Here is a 15,365-nt window from a genome sequence, read left to right as displayed (position 1 = left end):
ATGGTTGCCCAGGGATTCTTAATCTACAACCATGCAAGAATTCAAGGAAATTGTCCTAATTTCCTACTAGCCAGAGCTGTGTTTACACTGGCCATAGAGAACCTGAGTTCTTGCTATTTTCAAGCCTTTAGACAAGGCTTTGCCCCTTCCCTAGTGGGGTAAGTGCCTGTAGTTTGGTATCAAATCTCTGTGGGTAAACTTTCACAGATGTCATATAGGAAGCAAAAAGCTCTTCCTCTTTTGCTATCTCATAGAAGAGCAGAGGTTTAAAGGAGCTTATTTGTAAAACTAAGGGTCTGAAAAGTACGTGTCTAAGACAAACGTGGCATTTGTATCCCAGCTGTGACCTTGGAGGCACAAATCTTCTGTCTGCTTTTTCTCCTCACTTTCTATCTTTCCACAAGCCACCTTAGCCTTTGCTCTTGCTATGTCTGCCTGATCTCAGTGCACTAATGAAAGTTTCCACCACCCAGAGGAACCGAGAGGAGTCCTTTCCCAGAGAGCACCAAAATAGAAGTGTGAAATCTGCAGATATTCTTCTGACACATTTCACAAAGATCACTACATTAGATCAGTTTTGTGCCCGTAAGATTTAATCAGGCTAGTTGCCAAAATGGGGTGTAGTTAGTCTTCCGAAGGATAGATCTCCTCAGGTCTAGGATCCCTAAATCCTTAGAATAAATCGAAGAAGCTTTTTAGAGTGATCCAGAGAAACTCTTCTCCAGTGGTAGATATCTCTGTAAAATTAAAGTAGTATCAATTTAAGTTGAGAAGTTTATTAGAATGTTAAAGTCAAATTGAGAAAGGGAAGCCTGTTTAATCATCTTTTTTTATACGGAGGGAGATGTCCCTCTCAGAACCTCACAGTCTGGGTTTGGGGATGGGGGTGTAGTTGCTTTTTATACAGACTCCATAGGCTCATTGCTGCTTATGTTAACTACTTCCTCTGAAAGTAAAACAGTGTGTTCTGCTTGTTTAAGGAGCTTTTCATAAGGCAAACAACAAAAAAAAAAAAGAAAAGAAATTGATTCTGTGCCAATACATTTTCCAGCTCCTGTACAGAAGGGGACTGAAACAGTTTATAGTGAAATCAGAAAAGCTAATAATGGTAAGTAAAGCTAGTGAAAATTAAACACATAAAGGAAGCATTTGTATAGAGATTAGGGATAAATTTGTGACTGAATACTTTTGGAGATAAATACCATTAAAAAGAGATCCAAGTCATACAGGAAAATACTGAGGGCAGCTACAAAATCACAGGTGTTGATGAATTGTATAGCACTTTCATGGTTTCTCATAAACGACAGATATTTGATGCAGTGAGATTCATATTTGTAACATCTGCCTCATCAGCCCATTTGTAATCTACTAAGTAGTTGGGCCATACATCTGGATCCAAATCTGGAGCTGAACATGCCCTGTTAGGTATTAGGATGGTGTGTTGTGTTATCTCAAACTGCTCATGAGCAACACTTTTCCTCTTAGTTGAGCCTGTTGCCATGTGTTATAAAGTATTACACTGGTTTTGCATATAACCCCAGAAAATATCTATAGAACCTCTAATAACAAACTCTCAAAACCTTTAAAGCAATGTGATCACATCAGTAGGGTGGGTTATTTATTTTGAGCACCATCAAAAACTGTCTCAGATTGTATATGCCAGCCGCTCTACCTTTCTACCTCCTGTAACACAGAGGTTTGTATGCAGACATTAGCAACGTACTGGCAATTACTGTCTATGAATGTTCTGGCAGTAATGAGTTCAGAGACAGTAGGTTAAAAGCATTTCTTCATAGTTTGTCGAAGACTAAATCAGAAAGGATTTCCTTTTCTCTCTTTGTGTTAGGAAGTCTAGATTTGTAAATATTAGGGCTGTAAACTGTTCAGGTTTTGTCCCCATCTGCATTATTAAGTGGCTTTGTTGTGTGCCATTTTTGATTGTTGTGATTTAATTTGCTATTTTTTCTATATTATAAGGGATTTCCTACCCACTCTGACACAGTATTCTGTTTCTATGGAGTCTTTCATGTAAGGGTCTTCAAGTACTTTAGAAAACATAACTTGATTTTCCTTTGTGAAGACTTACAAGGCAATTTTTAAATCTCCATTTTACAGCTGAATAAACAGAGAGATTAGGTCATTTGTTTAAAGCAGTATGTTTAGATAGTGACAACATTGGGAACAGAATTTCAGTCTTTGCTTAGTTCTGAGCCTGTGTGTTGTACCCATTTTTAACAGCCTTGCACTGAAAAGCAGAATATCCTTTACACTAAAGAACAGTGCTAGGCACTTCATGTATGATGACCTGGAAGCATCACAAGAAAAAACGGGTTCATTTTAGGGCTGAACCCAAAGGCCACTAATGTTCTAAAATGTTTTCCAGTCAGCGTGAGTTGGACCTGTAACAAGCTGCAGAAGCTGACTGTATAATCCCTTGCTCACTTTCTGCCAAGGTGTGAGGCTGATTATTAGACCTTTCACCATTCCTATTTTTGACACAATGGAAAGTGTGGCATATTAGAAGTATGTTTTGTGAGTTGTAGTGTAAACTAGAGGTTGGTACAGCAAAGCTGTGGAAGACTACTTGCCATAAAGTGGGAACTGCAATAAAATGAGATATGATTGAAATACCGAGCTGAATTATCCAGATGATATGCAAACGCCCCTTAATCTTGCAGTCCACCTGCTCTTTTATGTATAACATTCTACAGTTTCAGTTATTCTTGGAAACCTAGTAACAGTTTATTGTTTTAATCACGTCTGGTTTTCCTGAGTGATACACAGGAAAAGTGTTTCAATTAGATAAGCAGTGCATCACATTGCTGTGCAGTTGCTTTGGATAGCTCCATTACAGTCTATTTAAATGTAACATTTACTTTGAATTTTGATAGGCTGTGTGATTGCAAGGTGGCAAAGTATAAATACAGTGGAGGATCCCTAGGAAGTAAATCATCTTCTTAAATACTTTTAATATATATCAATATATTAAAGGCCAATTGTGGAAGATGTTGAACATTGCTAGTAGGTGCAGAAGTCTGTTTGCCCTTATGATTTTCACCATGTTTGAAAATTCTTTGAGATTTTTGAGCAAATGCAAGAGTACAATCTACTTCAGGAAGTTAATGGTTCAGAAAGATGTGTCCTCTGGGGAAATTACATGAATTTGGGAATTGCTGTCAGCTATGCAGTTTGACAGACTTAACACTTAAGACCTATGTAACATTTTATTATTATGTGTTTGTAGGTAACTATTGTGATTTGGGTTTGTTTAATTGGAATTGAGTGCTTCATAAACAATTTTGACTTTTCAAGGAGTTGTCTGTGCTTTCCAGAAATTGTGTCCACTGGAGAGGAAGCTGAAGAGCTGTCACTAGTTGTTATGTTTTTATACGATTCTTCGTGACTGAGCTAAAGTATTTTTCCACTTCATTTTTCTGATGGTTCTCACTGCTGTCCCCAGTAAGGCAGATCCCATGTCAGTAACCAAATTCTCTTGTATTTTGAGTTTTACAGCTATTGCTTGTCCTTATCCCAAAATGTGAATCCATAGTGCAGATAATGCTCTGACCTTTCCCAAGCCCCAGGCCTTTGGCAGTGTGCTGGGCATCTGCTGTTATTCCTTTTCTTTTTATTTTCCTGTATTGGCTATGTTCTCTCCTGTTACTATCATTTCAGTGTCTCCATCATACTATGGTAAGACTTCCCATCCCATCTGCTGTGCTGCTTTGCTGACATTCTGAGTGCCAGGCCTGAAGAGAAGCTACATTAAAGATAGGTGGAAACAAACTGTCAAAATGCACATTTCAAATCCCAGAAGACCTGCATGTGGTTAACTACAGTCAACCTTTTAACAATACGAAAAGCAGATCATTTGCAAAATCCAGGTCTCGTCAGATGTATTTTGATTGAAAGTCAAATATAAGTACCATAGATAAAGAATCTCAGTCTCTTTTAGTTGGATGCTGGATTTCCTCTGATATAATGAGAGGTTTCAGGAGGATGCTGATCACTAGCATTGTTTCAGGAAGCAGCTGAAAGAGATTAAGTTGTCCTTGCATTATTACTGAAAGGTTAGTTTAATTCAGAGATTTAGTGTTCAGGAAGTTCACCCAGGTATTGATGTAAAATCTTTTCTAGAGCAATAGGCTGTTACTTTAGTATTTCACATAAAATACCCAAAGCTTCAAGCCCCAGCTTTAAGTCAAACCTTACATCCAAATGGCAATTTGGGGAATTGTCACAATTACTATCAGTCAGGTCAATAACACGTTAGTCTAAAAGTCCTTCACACCTATCAGGATGAACTGATTTCCTTAAAATACTGCTTTTTCTGGTTGCTCTGTGGAGAGGCCAAAGTATATTGGGAGTCGGGAATATCCAGCCCCGTGCCAGAGCTGTAGCTATTTGTTCAGAAAGAACTGAGACAATTCCAAACTTAAGCAAAACAGGCAATTGTCTATGTCAACAGACTGCCAAGAATGATAAAATGGCTGTGGTCCTGCTGCCTACTTTGCCTGTGCTGGACTCCCAGCAGGCTAGGCTGGCAGCCTGTGTGCTTCCTGAGGGAGGGGTCAGCATGTGTCAGATACTAAGTTCAGCTGGGTAGGTGGAGGCTCTTTTAGATGCACGATGTACTTCCATCACACCTTTCATCTTCCCAAGAGGCAGTAGGGGCAGGAAGTCTAAGCATTCTCCATACTGCTTCTTTATCTCAGCTCTACCCCTTTTCTCAACATTGATCCCAGTTCTTGGGGTAGCATAGTTCTGCTCACGTTGCTGAGAAGACTAGAGCCAACTCCAGCTGGCAGATTTCCTTACATTTTTTCAGGCACTTCCCATGGAAGACAATGTATTAGTATGTTCTTGCTCCTTCAGCAAATTCTGCCTTTGCTCGCTGTGTATCAGATCCAACGCTCACAAAAGGCAGTGACAGGCTTTACGCTGATCTTGATGTGCACTAAATTGAACCTCATAGTGTTTTGTTGCAAGATAACTAGTCCTAATTTCTTGTTAGAAAATTAAAATCTAGTGAACAAAATGCAGAGCTAGCCTTTATGCTGCCAAGCCTGGAAAAATGAATTGGTCACTTGGAAGCAACTGCAGTGGCGAGACAGGAAATTCGAAGAATCCTATTGCAACCAACAATGTACTATGGAAAAATAAATATATCCCAGTGGAAAGAGGCATGAGAAGTCCCCATTGCATTCAGTAGTTTGGAACAAACTATTGGAAATCAGTTCTAGCAATCAGGAAATCTGCTCAAATACTTTCCTGCTACTTAGCCTTAGGCTTAACACCTCAGTACTTAGCCAGAATTTCCCTCTGAATGCCTCTTCCAGCATTACACTACATTCCACATTACATCCTTATGTAAATGTGGATGGAGAAAACTTAAAGGATCTGGGGATTTGTTTTGCTATTCAAAACTCAGGCCTTATGAGCACATGCTACTTGCATGCAGTCTGAAATCATGCAAATAACCTGTCCCTTCTCCAAAATAAAAACCCGTTGGACCTTTAGATTTCAAGACATATTCTAGACCAAAGCCTGGATCTGCGAGACATTGATTTCAGAGCCAAATGCTTATAATAGCTTCAGCCAAAACTTCTGCAGAGCCAGATGGTTTCAGTAAGACACAAATATGCAGGGAGCTTCTGACCTTGCTTGAACCTAAAATGCAAAGCTGAATTGCATGCATGCCCCTGTGTAAGATCTATTCCCAAGCTGCCTGCCAGGATTCCCTTTTAGAAGCTACTGCTCCAATAAAAGGCTTGGCAGAATGCAGTATGTGTCTGCAGTTCAGCATCTTCAGATGATAATCTAGCATCTTAGCTTTCACCAGTGTTGGAGATGGGTTTGAGATAGATTATGAACTGCAATTGTTCAGGCATGTCTTCTCCATAACCTCTAGTAACAAGAAAGGGCAGAGCAGATGGGGATGACAGTATCTTAAATTCCTGCCATTAATATATTTCTTCGTAAAAATGTGTTCTTTGAATTTTAAATCCCATCAACTAAAAGCAATAGCAAGGGTTTAAATCCATCAGAAATCTATAAAAAACACCTGCCTTCATTAGACTCTAGGAATCTTTTAGAAATCACCAGCCCCAGACCTTCAGCTCTGATTCCTTTCACAAAACATGCAGTTTCTTGTTTGCCCTGCTATGGAAGCTTGACCAGTTTTGCTGTATATGACTAGAATCTGGCATCTCTCATTTCCCTGGTTTTATTAGTATGGGAAAGCCAGGTGTCATTTGAAAAATCTCTCTGTTCTCTTTCATCACTGTAAAATCAGTGTGTTTCAAGTAAAAAACACCTCATCTTTTTAATAGGAATGAAATAAAAAAGGTTGTGAAAAGATTAATGTAGCAAAGAATTGGCAAAAGCACTGTATCATTGTGCTTTCGTTAGAGGCTATGCTTGTTTACCTGATTGGTACCTTTTAAAAATCATGTAGCCTTCCAGCAGCACTTTACCAGGAGAATGTAATAATCTGCGTGCTTTAAGAGATATGGTACTTAGCTAGAAAGCCACACTATTTTGAGTATGGGTGACAGATAACAAGGAGGCGGGCTATCTGTGATAGTGACCTAGTAGCTTTGGGATGGCAAACATCCCATTGTTTGAAGTTTGGAATTTATACAAAATTTCTCATTTCCTCCTTCCTGTAAGCACAATACATGGTGACAGAGGACTAAACTAGAGCTCGTTAATACTTCACTTCATAAACCTAACATATGGTTTTGTCCATTTAAAGTCAAGCTTTGATGTAGCACTGGGTCAGCAGTGTTTTTGTTCACTTCTGTCACCTTTCAGGACATAAAAAGCTTTTACGTGTTTCCCACGTAACTTACTTTGTTTCTTATCAAACTGGTTAAACATATAGGGATCAATCTTGCCCCAAACATTAAGATCCATTTTATACTGAAATAAACTTTATGTACTGGAATAAAGTGCTATAGTCACCTCAGTTTTTAATCCTTTTCCTAGGCTAAAAGTTCTGGGTAGAACTGTCTGGGAGAAAACTTGTAGAGTACAGTGCCAGCGACATTCATGTAGTCTCTCTGTGTTTCAGGAATTGCAGCCTGATTGTATACTGTGTTCATGATGCTGCTTTCAGTGAGGCAGAATCACAATCCTCATGTAAATGTGGATGGTAGAAACTGTATGAGCTTAACTGCACCAGAGAGATACATGGATGTAACTGTAAAGAAGAGAGAAAAAGAGACGAGCATTATCTGCAAAGTTAGATTCACCTGTGTTCAGTTTCCTCATTACTTCTGCTGGCTTGCAAGGGAGTTACTAAAAGATCTTGAATTAAAGTTCTATTTATGGCAGTAGTACCTTTCATAATAATCCTTCATGTAACGATGTCAGAGAACCTTTCAACATTTAATGTAAGTGTTCTGCCTATGGGAGAACTGATGTTATTATTTGCAGTTTAAAAATATATATACTTAAGAAAAACATAGATTCAGAAACTATTCCACATTTATAGAAGAAATGCTGGCAAGGTTAACCCAGAGTCCTAGTCCAAACCCTCTGTTTTAAGCATTAGATGAATTTCCTTGACATGACCTCTCTCCACTGAATTTGATATACTTCCCAAGAAAATGCCCTTCAAGATTCAGCACTTTCTTTAGTCATGTGTGAAATATCTTAACAGACCATACAAAAGAGCGCTTTTAACAAGACTTAAAGTCCTCTTCTGAAAGCAGAGTTACTTCCCTTATGTATCTAGATTGCCTTACTTTCAGAGGGCAAATAAATATTTGTGGTTTAGTATTTGAAGGTATTCTGTGAAACTTCTGAGTAGCTAAACCCACTTTTTTAAAAATAAGCCTAATCTTAAAGTTCACTGATCCTAAACAGAAGAAGCCCGCTGGCTCTGAGGTTTTCATTTGGAACAGGCATCTTTTTATTAATAAAATTTCAGGTGTCTTTGCAGGATCTTACTTGGCTCTGAAAATTGTATCCTATACTGGATTTCTGCAGTATGTTATTTTCCTGACAAGGAATTGGAAGAGGAAGTATAATGCTCATGAGAACTTGCCTCTAGAAGGAAGACTTTTTGTCCAGTAGCAGCTTGTGCTCTTAGTAGAGACTTCTGCTCTAAACCATAATCAATCAGGAAGGCTGTCAAACACGCACTGTTCAGCGTGGTCTTTGAAATACCTGGCCCCACCCTTGTGCTTGAATACTTCTTCAGACCAGAGCTTGAATGTTAATTGTAGGTGGCAATTTTACATCATTGCAAGGTGAACAGAAACAGTTAGATTAAACATAAAAGTCTATTTGCTGGAAGGTAGAACTGATCGGCTTTGCAATGTGCCAATTCATAATTTATACATTGCATTTTATTTTGCAGATTCTGTGGAAAACAGGCATTCTGTAAGTATACATTTTATTCCAGCAGTTAAATGGAGGGAAATTGCATTAAGATTATTGTATATCTAGTGAGATAGTGTTGAAGTGTTGCTATGTTTTAATTGTTTGTTTGTTGTTGAGGACCTTTACTGGACAGCCACTGGGCAATCCCTTCATATATAATCTTACTAATCAGGTTTTCAGTACTATGTTTATAGAAGGGTCAGCTTTAAACCTCCATGGAACTGACTGGTGTTTGGTAGTGCTGGTACAGGAGGTAAATGACAAATAAATGATCTTCTAAGAATCTGTGTTGAACACCTGCACAGCTTTGGATATGTGCCACAAATATTTATGCTGACAAGATGGCACAAGGTTGGGGATGGCTGCTGCTTGACTCAGGTTTCTGATGAACCTGAGGCACTCAAGAGCTGCATATGAAAACCTGCTAAGCTAGTAAACAAATCGCTCACTGTGGGCAGAGCTGTTGTTCCAGTCCCATCTGTAAAACCCGTTCAGTGCCGGTGAATCTCCTCGGGGTGTGGCTGCTCAAGTGCACAGGCATATTTTCTGTGACTAGAATATCCAGAGGAGTGAGGTCCTTCCTAAGATGTGAAATGGAGAGTTAAACTAAGCCGAGCACCCGAACTTGCAGAAGTCCCTTCTACGCACTGTCTGTGACTGTTCCCTTCTGGGCTCATTTTCATCCACTGATACAGCAAGTGGGATGACTCTAAGGGCTAGTGGTGAAAACTGAGAATTTGTGAGAAATTTTAGAAGCGAGCAATTTTTTGTGTCAGAATACATAGCTGAGTCACAGTTATGCTGCTCTAACCAAGTGGTGAGAATAGTACCATGCGTACATGGAGGATCTCAGCTAAACAGGAGTTTTGTGAAGGTTCTGTAGGTAGTGAACAGCTTTATAGGGCTAAGAAGCCAGTGAAAAAATACAGATTTTTTTAAAAAAGAATAAGTGTCTTGAATGAGCTGTTGCTCTCTCAAGAGATCTAAGAGGCAGGGAACTTACATTTCAGGTGTACTTTTATGAAAGTTAGATAAAGCTATCTAATCCAACCTCAAACGCTGCAGACCCGGTGTTTTTTTCTGCCATCCACTTTGTGACTTTGGAACTTGTACTTAAAAAGAAAGAGGGAGAGACTTATAAATAAGAATCACAATAGCACAGTCTATGTCAGTTTATGGCATCTATTTGAGTTTTGAAAGGCTCCATCAGCACTCGCATCCCCATGGGATAAAAAAGCAGCCCATTGTATTATTTAGAGACACTGGCAGTATGCTGAAGGTCACAGACTGTGTTACAATAAACAGACTATATTAACAGGCCAGTAGCATTTATCGTATCATTGTCTCTCTTAGTTTAAAGGTTTGTTTTTATTCTTTGCTCTCAAATCTCTAAAAATAAATTAAGCTGAAACCTCTTCTGTGTTATACCAGGCATTTCTTAGAGAATCATGTAGAAGAAAGTTTATCCCTCTCCAACACAAAAGGAAAAATGGGCAAGAGTGGCTGTGATAGATGTCTCGTGTAAGCTTAGGGAGGAGGTTTTGTCTTTTTCCTTCACCCTACATAATTTATAATGGACATTAGATGAAAGACCAAAGTTTTATGAAGGTTTTTTTGTTTTCCTGAGGCCAAAAGTGAGCAAAAAAATCTCTCCATGGAAGTATAATGAGGCTGCTTCAGTGAAAATACACTGACTACCCCATGTAAATTGCTTTCATCATAATTAATTGGGCTATTAGATTGTCTGCTTTAGCAAGCTTTATGGAGTAATGTTAGATACAAGGGAGAAAAGTGTCAGCTGAGGGCAGTGTTTTCTTCATGTTGTCTATGCAAACTCCTATGAACAGTAGGAGAGTAATAAAACTAGTTATTCTTTAAAACTGATCCCATTTTCAGAGACACCCCAAAGAAAAGTCAGCTTTATAACACCTGCACGTCTTACTTGAGTTTGTTACAAGTAGCCTTACTCAGTTCCCATCTGTGACATTGTCCCCTCCTTAGATGCTGTTCATATACTTAAAATAGTGACTATTTTTTTTTAATTGTTAGTGCTCTAAAGGACATAGCAAAAAAACAGATCCTTACCCTCTGCTTCTTGAATTCCCACTTCTATTCCCATAAAACCTGTGACAAAAAGCAGTTCCATCCCTCTTTTGAACTCTCCAGATAAGTGACCTAAAGTTGGACTGGACAGATAAATTTCTTTATAGATTTTTCCATCCCCCCTATTTGTCTCTCAGCACTTTTCAGGCAACATAGATGAGTACAGAAGAGGCAGGGAGCTACTAAGATGTTTTCTGTCATTATTGTCTTGCAACTGTTTTTTTCTGTAGCTCATTTTTACACAGTGCTTAACTGTGATGCACCTCAGAGTTTTGGTCCAAATGAGGAGTTGTTGAACCTACTCATGAAAAGGAAAATGCTCCTTCTAAAGTGATCAAGTGGCTTAAACTTCCTCCCCAGCTGTTCTGCTTCTATATAGCTGAATGAAGTATTTGGCTCAGAGGTGAAGTTGCTTTTGATCTACTACTCCCTTAATCTGTGAGTGAAAGGAGGCCTTCAGGAGCTAGGCTGGTCAGCTGCATCATAATCACGTGAAATACCAGATGGATTACTTAGCTGTGGTGACCTGTCAAAAAGCTTGTAGAAGTTGACTCTGTTTAGGAAGTAAGAGGTATTCCAGAAGTGTGGGATAAAGGGCACCACAGCAGAGAGAGGATTGATTTGCCAAGAGCTGTGTTTTCAGAGACAGGAGGCCGCGCAGCCTTTTTGTTTCAGTAATGATGGTGGAGACTCTACATCAGATCCTGTTGTCCTTTTCACTGTCTGAATTCAAATGGCAGTGCAGGTTCCACTCCTCAGGTAAACTCTGATAACTCAGTTCTGCATTGTCTTCCAAAAGTCACAGGCAAAATGAGTACCGCATTGTGGAAAAGAAAGATGAAAGACATCACATTAATGAATGCTAGCCCTGCTCGTCTGCATTTGCCCCTACATAGTTTCTGTCAGAATAAATAATCCAGCATGGAAGTTTAGAAACTTTGCTTCATCTTCACTGAGGGATCATTAAAAGATTGAGCTCAGGGCTTTAGTAAACACTGTGTACTGACAGTAAGTGTTGTGTTACACAGGGGCGTTGAAAGTGTTTGTGTTGTGTCAAGAAAGGCGGTATTTTAGAAAAAACAATAAGTTAAAGTTTGAATTCTTTTAATTGTGTAAAGGCCCAGTTGCAATACAGGTTCTGATTGATTTGCAGTCCGGAATACCTTGAACTTGAATGCCTTGGACTTTTAGGTCATTTCTAGTGTTTTGTGTCAGGAGTTCCTTCCCTCTTTCTCCTCTGTTTCAGAAATTTTGTATCTTAAATGCTATCCATAGGAAGTATTTGCAAAAGAAATGAATTACTTAGAGAGGAACTGGGAGGAGGTTTCCTTCCTGAAATCAGAGCTGGCAATCTTTCTAAGTTATTTAATGGTCCCAGTTTCTGAAAACATATTGAAGGAAATATCTTAACAATGAGATAGCCACTTCGCCAAATACTAATTGGTATTGTGTCAAATTTACCTCAGCAGTACATTCTGACTTCATATCTCCTCTTCTCCTATTACCTCTTAGATGTGTGTTTGTTTGTTTGTTTGATTCTGTCCTAGGGGTAGACGAGGACTGGCAACCTCCGTCAGAACATAGTGTACTTTTAGCTGCCTATTTGTTCAGCCTCAGAATGTGCCCTCTGAGACAGAAACCTGTACAATGTAAATGTATTTGGAGAAATTTCTGGGTTTTTTTCAGCTACTTTCTCTTCTGACTCAAATGAGCCCAAAAGTATTTTGTAAATTCTCAGTGGTAAAGGGATTGTTTCACATTGCCAGCACAACATAGCCAGCTCCAAAGTGGGACCTGGCATGTGTTTAACTATGCATAGTAACATGGCACAATAGTTTCAGAAAGGAAACGAAGATGAAGGATGTGTCCATTTAAAATTGTGGGGAGATTTCAGGCAGTCAGGATATGAAAAACAAGGTGATACTCTGAAATAAACACTGAATTATAAACCAGGAATTCCTGCCTCTGACTCATGGGGCAAATCCTTTGGGGGTAAGTCCACAAAAGGAATTAGGCGCCTCGGTGCTGACAGACTAAACTATTAGGTTAGAGGCCACCATGTACTCTTAGCAGATATTTGTTGGAAGACTTGCTTTGGCAACTGATGCCAGGAAAGACTTGACAGTTGTAAATCCTCAGTGGACCTGAATTATTTCTGTCTTACAGTGTAAAGGCAATGAAATTTGGGATCTTTCTTTGCCCTGTCCCATTGGCTAGCATAGAGGACTCCATCTGCACGCTGCCTTTTGTGATTCTCAGTCCCAGGTTGCTATGTCCCTGCCGTGTACTGACGATAACCTATTCAAAGGAACAGACTTTTGTAGAAACACGGTGTCTAAAGGTTGAATGCTGCATTGCTCACTGTTGAGATACCCAAATGCTTCTTGGGAAAAGGTTTTCACTCCTGTGGGACTGAAGATGGGGGCCTGATTATGGCAGCAGAGCATCTACTAGTAAATAAATGATCTGACTTTCAGATTTGTTAAGAGTTCCTTTAAGCAGTTCCTTTAAGAGTCCAACTTTTATCAGTAAGCGTCCAGTTTCAGATGTTGGTGATTAACAGGATTGCAGTCTAGCCTGGAACTGTTAACCTAAATCTCCCACTGTCTTATTTCCTTTTTTATCTGATGAAGATAATATTAGTATCTCCCCAGGGAACCTGCGAGTATTTATTAGTTCATTGTACAGTGCTCTGAGGAATATGTTACTATATTTAAAGTTTTGTATCGATCAAAAAGGACAGGAGAGGGCAGGAGGACATTTATACTCATACCTTTTTTTTTTTTTTTGTCTGGTTTCTAACAGAGACTACAAGGGCATCCTGATGCTACTTAGAACAGTTGTCTCAAAGATCAGCTGGGAGAAGAAAACAAGCCAAGATGGAAGATGTTGCAAATGTTTCAAAAGCTCTGCAGCACTTATTTATGAGTTTGCCAGGCTCTTCTTTTCAAAGTTTATGTCCTTACGGGGAACAATGGAGATGTTCCTAAAGCATTTAATGGAAAAAATTACAAATAAAAATTCTCATAGGAAAGTGGCTCTAGAAACCACTGACCTAGGTTCTCATTTTTAATTTCTTCTGCTAATGCAATTTTGCCTTTCTAGCCTTCAATTCATCACACTCTGAGGAAATGAAAGGGGAAGCTACAGCTGAGGAAGTACGTTTCTACAGTGCAGTAACTACTGTGATGCCAGTAGGATGTACAAATTTCTAAGCTTGCTTGAAACCAGCTGACTTGGTTATCAGTAAGACTGTACTGTGGCAGAACAGAGCTCAGCACAGCTTGGCCAACCGTGTATGTACTTTGACATGATCTTGCAGCCTGCGCTGAACTCCCTGTGCTGCAGCAGCTGGACTGCTACCAGTCTTGGAGCCAGCTAATTTATAGCTCACTTGGATGCTACACTGCAATGAGGGCATGCCAGAAGAGTGAGCTCTGGGCTCTCTAAAAACTTGAATAACTGTTCAGAGATGCAGTATTTTACCAAGTGCTTCTATCAGTAGAGGCACAAATGTTCTTGATTCTTTGCTGAATTGCTTTTCCCCTTTAAAGGTTCTGATGCTTGTTGGTTAGTTTGGTGTGACGGTTCTTCAAGGAATGCTTGCCCATCACAGTTATTTTGGATGATGCAAAATACAGGTCTTCAGTGGGTGGATATACTACACCCAGGTCAGTGAGTTTGTACCTGAAAATCCTGTTATGTATAATCCTTATTCCACTGATTTTAGGAGAGATGTGAAGTCACACTTGTGTCCAGTTTGTCCACTATGGAACCTCATGCCTATCCTTTTTCTCTATAGTATGATAAACCACTAACATGGATCCAGTTTGGACCTGGATCTAATCTTTGCAGCCCATGTTTATCTCAGTTGCACAAGTTTAAAAAAAGAACAACAAACAAACCAGAAAAAGTACTGTACTTGTCCCCAATCCCTTAACCAGCTGGTCTTTGACACTGCAATTGCTCACCTTTTCTTGCTGCAGATTAAATTACTACAAGATCTGGGCCACAGGTAAGAAGGTTCCTGTTTTAATTAGAAAACAGTTAAAGAGAGGATGTGGATTTGTATATACATATATAGTTACTGCTTTAAAGCACTGCATCAAAGGTGCAAAACCAGCAAGAAATACAAAAGGGTTTTATATTCTCTTTCCAAATGTTTAAATTTTCAAGCTCCAGTTATTGGCTAATATCTCTAATTTATTGTTCCCTATGCGAATGTTGTTTGTATCATAAGCCTTTTACAAATGACTGACTTCATAGCACTGTTGTTTTGTCAGATGTTCTTTCTAGCATCCCATGAGTGTCCATACAAATGCGTTAGTATAAGGAATGTGAAAAAGTGTTTTAATAAAGAAAACTCTGAATTGAACTTTGCACTGTATCTTGCATGTTCATATTAGTGATCACTTGCAAATGAATGCCTGTGACATTTTTTATTAGTGCTGAACCATATAGATACATTGTGTAAATCTACATATGGAAGATGTCATCTCTGCAACAAGTGATTCCAGGCACTTGGGTCTGGTGTCACGAACAAGTTTAGCAGCAGGTAAATTGGTTTAAGAATTAAGCGTGGGAGCGCTTGCGTTCATGTAAGTCTCTTGCTAAATTACAAAGGTAAAAGTTCCTCCACAAACCTTTCCACAGCCCTTGGCACAGCTCAGGAAAGCACTGGTTTCTGGGAAGTTTCAGAATGTCATCTGGGCACGATGGAGCTGCAGTGGGACAATTCATTGATCTGTTTCAGCTTGTCTCTTGTCTGGAATAATCCTAAAAAAATTTTGGATTTAGTCTGTAATAGAAGTTGTTTGTCCTACTGAAACGTGTCTGAACTGTCCACTTCTTAGAGCGCTGCGCACTGCTTT

The 15,365-nt window shown here is 39.2% G+C and overlaps 1 protein-coding gene across 12 annotated transcripts in view; it reads left to right on the top strand.

Annotated features, from left to right (window-relative positions):
• The window catches only part of PECAM1 (platelet and endothelial cell adhesion molecule 1), a 41,985-nt gene extending 27,116 nt beyond the window's left edge, over nt 1-14,869 (top strand). For 6 of the 12 annotated variants that reach the window (XM_080378408.1, XM_080378409.1, XM_080378407.1 and 3 more), the window contains 3 exons: nt 1,052-1,108; nt 8,369-8,391; nt 13,300-14,869. In XM_080378408.1, the coding sequence (XP_080234534.1) occupies nt 1,052-1,108; nt 8,369-8,391; nt 13,300-13,329 (110 nt within the window). In that variant the 3' untranslated portion in view covers nt 13,330-14,869. The remainder of the gene's footprint in view (nt 1-1,051; nt 1,109-8,368; nt 8,392-13,299) is intronic. The other 6 variants (XM_080378415.1, XM_080378411.1, XM_080378414.1 and 3 more) reach the window with 3 other exon arrangements.
• Nucleotides 14,870-15,365: the final 496 nt, after the last annotated feature.

The sequence above is a fragment of the Falco punctatus genome, assembly GCF_963210335.1.
Source record: "Falco punctatus genome assembly, chromosome: 1".
NCBI classification, from domain to species: Eukaryota; Metazoa; Chordata; class Aves; order Falconiformes; family Falconidae; genus Falco; species Falco punctatus.
This window is presented reverse-complemented; position numbering and strand designations above follow the sequence as displayed.